General features: G+C 42.0%; 1 protein-coding gene across 2 annotated transcripts; it reads left to right on the top strand.

The window, feature by feature from the left end:
- On the top strand, positions 1 to 974 carry LOC132120887 (uncharacterized). Of its 2 annotated transcripts, none has more exons than XM_059530105.1 (2): positions 1 to 119; positions 182 to 964. In XM_059530105.1, the coding sequence occupies exon 2, from the start codon at positions 213 to 215 to the stop codon at positions 861 to 863; it is 651 nt and encodes a 216-aa protein (XP_059386088.1). In that variant the 5' UTR covers positions 1 to 119; positions 182 to 212; the 3' UTR covers positions 864 to 964. The 2 variants fall into 2 exon arrangements, with proteins under 2 accessions (XP_059386088.1, XP_059386089.1); XM_059530106.1 differs by lacking the exon at positions 1 to 119 and having other exon boundaries at positions 126 to 398; positions 477 to 974.
- The last annotated feature ends 2300 nt before the right edge of the window (positions 975 to 3274 follow it).

The following is a 3274-nucleotide window of genomic DNA, read 5'->3' as shown; positions in this document are numbered from 1 at the left end:
TGCAGCTCGAGCTCGAGGCCGTGGGAAAGCAGATTCGCGACCTGGAGGTGAGGCAGGCCCAGCTGAGAGAGCGGAGAACCGCGCTGGAATCATCCCGGGCTGACGCTCACAAGTCCGGGGTAAGTATACAGCGATCTGCTAACAGTCCCACCACGTCTACTCCGTGTGTTTCTCTGCACAGGCCCGGTGCACCCAGGACGCGATCTTCCCAGATGTCCTTCACTGCGACGCCGGGACACCACGGACCCTGGGTGCATCCACAGCGGAGGACGCGAGCCGGGTCCCGGGCGACGACTTCTCCCCCTCCTGCCTTCGACATCTCCATCCAGAACCGCTTCGCTCCCCTCCGCGAGACAGGACGCGACGCTGTGATCATCGGAGACTCCATCGTCCGACACGTAAGTGCTACGTTAGCCGAAGGTAAAGTGCACACTCATTGTTTGCCTGGTGCTCGTGTTCTCGATGTTTCTGCGCAGATACCTGCGATCCTGAAGGTCGACGAGAGCCCCAGAGCGGTCGTGCTTCACGCCGGGGTTAACGACACCACGCTGCGGCAGACGGAGACGTTGAAGAGGGACTTCAGCAGCCTGATCGAGACGGTTCGCAGCACGACGCCCGCGGCGACGATCGTCGTGTCAGGACCACTGCCCACGTATCGACGAGGACACGAAAGGTTCAGTAGACTTTTTGCTTTAAATGAATGGTTGTTGTCATGGTGTAAAGAACAGAAACTGCTATTTGTTAATAACTGGAATCTTTTCTGGGAGCGTCCTAGGCTGTTTCGCGCTGATGGATTACACCCCAGCAGAATCGGAGCGGAGCTGCTCTCTGACAACATCTCCAGGAAACTTCGCTCCATGTGACTAGTAAAACAATTCTCAAATAACTATTATGATGAGTTTTGTTCCACCCGCTTAAATGATAAAAGTACTTGTGCTGTAAAAACTATTAAGACTGTGTCTGTTCCCCGAATAGTGAGGTCAAAATATAATGTAGGATCTAGAAAAAATCTTATCGTAATTAAACCAGAAAAATGTAAAGTAAATGAACAAAAACAATTTTTAAAGTTTGGGCTCATAAATATTAGATCACTCACACCCAAAGCAGTTATTGTAAATGAAATGATCACAGATGATAGTTTTGATGTACTCTGCTTGACTGAAACCTGGCTAAAACCAAATGATTATTTTGGTCTAAATGAGTCTACTCCACCAAACTACTGTTATAAGCATGAGCCCCGTCAGACTGGTCGTGGAGGAGGTGTCTCAACAATATATAGTGATATTCTCAATGTTACCCAGAAAACAGGATACAGGTTTAACTCTTTTGAAATACTTCTGCTAAATGTTACACTGTCAGACATGCAAAAGAAATCTAATGTATCTCTTGCTCTGGCTACTGTGTATAGACCACCAGGGCCGTATACAGAATTCCTAAAAGAATTTGCAGATTTCCTCTCAGACCTTCTAGTTACAGTTGATAAGGCGTTAATCATGGGAGATTTTAATATTCACGTTGATAATGCAAATGATACATTAGGACTTGCGTTTACTGACCTAATAAACTCCTTTGGAGTCAAGCAAAATGTCACCGGGCCCACTCATCGTTTTAATCATACACTAGATCTAATTATATCGCATGGAATCGATCTTACTGCTATAGATATTGTACCCCAATGTGATGATATTACAGACCATTTCCTTGTATCGTGCATGCTGCGTATAACTGATATTAACTATATGTCTCAGCGTTACCGTCTGGGCAGAACTATTGTTCCAGCCACCAAAGACAGATTCGCAAATAACCTGCCTGATCTATCTCAACTGCTATTTGTACCCAAAAATACACATGAATTAGACGAAATTACTGACAACATGGGCACTATTTTCTCTAATACATTAGAAGCTGTTGCCCCCATCAAATTAAAAATGGTTAGAGAAAAACGTACTGTGCCATGGTATAACAGTAATACTCACTCTCTCAAGAAAGTAACTCGTAGTCTTGAACGCAAATGGAGAAAAACTAACTTGGAAGTTTTTAAAATTGCATGGAAAAACAGTATGTCCAGCTATAGACAGGCTCTAAAAACTGCTAGGGCAGAGCATATCCACAAACTCATTGAAAATAACCAAAACAATCCAAGGTTTTTATTTAGCACAGTGGCTAAATTAACAAATTACCAGACGCCACCTGATTCAAATATTCCACCAACGTTAAATAGTAATGACTTTATGAATTTCTTCACTGATAAAATAGATAACATTAGAAATACAATAGTGAATGTAGATTCTACAGCGTCTAACACTTCAGTTTCATCCATCGCACCCAAAGATAAACTGCAGTGCTTTACAAATATAGGACAGGAAGAGCTAAATAAACTTATCACTGTATCTAAACCAACAACATGTTTATTAGATCCTGTACCCACTAAATTACTAAAAGAGCTGTTACCTGTAGCCGAAGAACCGCTTCTCAATATCATTAACTCGTCGTTATCTTTAGGTCACGTCCCAAAACCATTCAAGCTGGCGGTTATCAAGCCTCTTATTAAGAAACCAAAACTAGATCCTAGTGTACTGGCAAATTATAGGCCTATTTCAAATCTTCCATTTATGTCTAAAATTTTAGAAAAAGTTGTGTCTGCTCAATTGAGCACCTTCCTGCATAAAAATGATCTGTATGAAGAATTTCAGTCAGGTTTTAGGCCCCACCATAGCACAGAAACTGCACTTGTTAAAATTACAAATGACCTGCTTCTTGCGTCAGATCAAGGCTGCATCTCATTTCTAGTCTTACTTGATCTTAGTGCTGCGTTCGACACCATAGATCATGACATACTCATAGATCGATTACAAAACTATACAGGTATTCAAGGGCAGGCTCTAAGATGGTTTAGATCCTACCTGTCCGATCGCTACCATTTTGTTTACTTAAATGGGGTGTCATCTCATTCATCATCAGTAAAATATGGAGTGCCACAAGGATCCGTCCTAGGTCCCCTTCTATTTTCAATATACATGTTGCCCCTTGGTAATATTATTAGAAAATACGGAATTAGCTTCCACTGTTATGCTGATGATACTCAGCTATATATTTCAACGAGACCAGATGAAACTTCCCAATTATCTAAGCTAACAGAGTGTGTTAAAAATGTAAAAGATTGGATGACAAATAATTTTCTCCAATTAAATTCGGATAAGACAGAGATATTAATTATTGGACCAAAAAACACCACACAGAATCTTGTAGATTACAATCTGCAACTAGACGGATG

This window comes from Carassius carassius, chromosome 39 (assembly GCF_963082965.1).
Source record: "Carassius carassius chromosome 39, fCarCar2.1, whole genome shotgun sequence".
Classification (NCBI taxonomy): Eukaryota; Metazoa; Chordata; class Actinopteri; order Cypriniformes; family Cyprinidae; genus Carassius; species Carassius carassius.
The sequence above is the reverse complement of the archived record's forward strand: the minus strand, read 5'-3'. Positions and strand labels throughout refer to the sequence as shown.

Excerpts from the sequence above, each read along its gene's own strand:
- LOC132120887 (XM_059530105.1), top strand. The coding sequence starts at position 213 with ATGTCCTTCACTGCGACGCCGGGACACCACGGACCCTGGGTGCATCCA.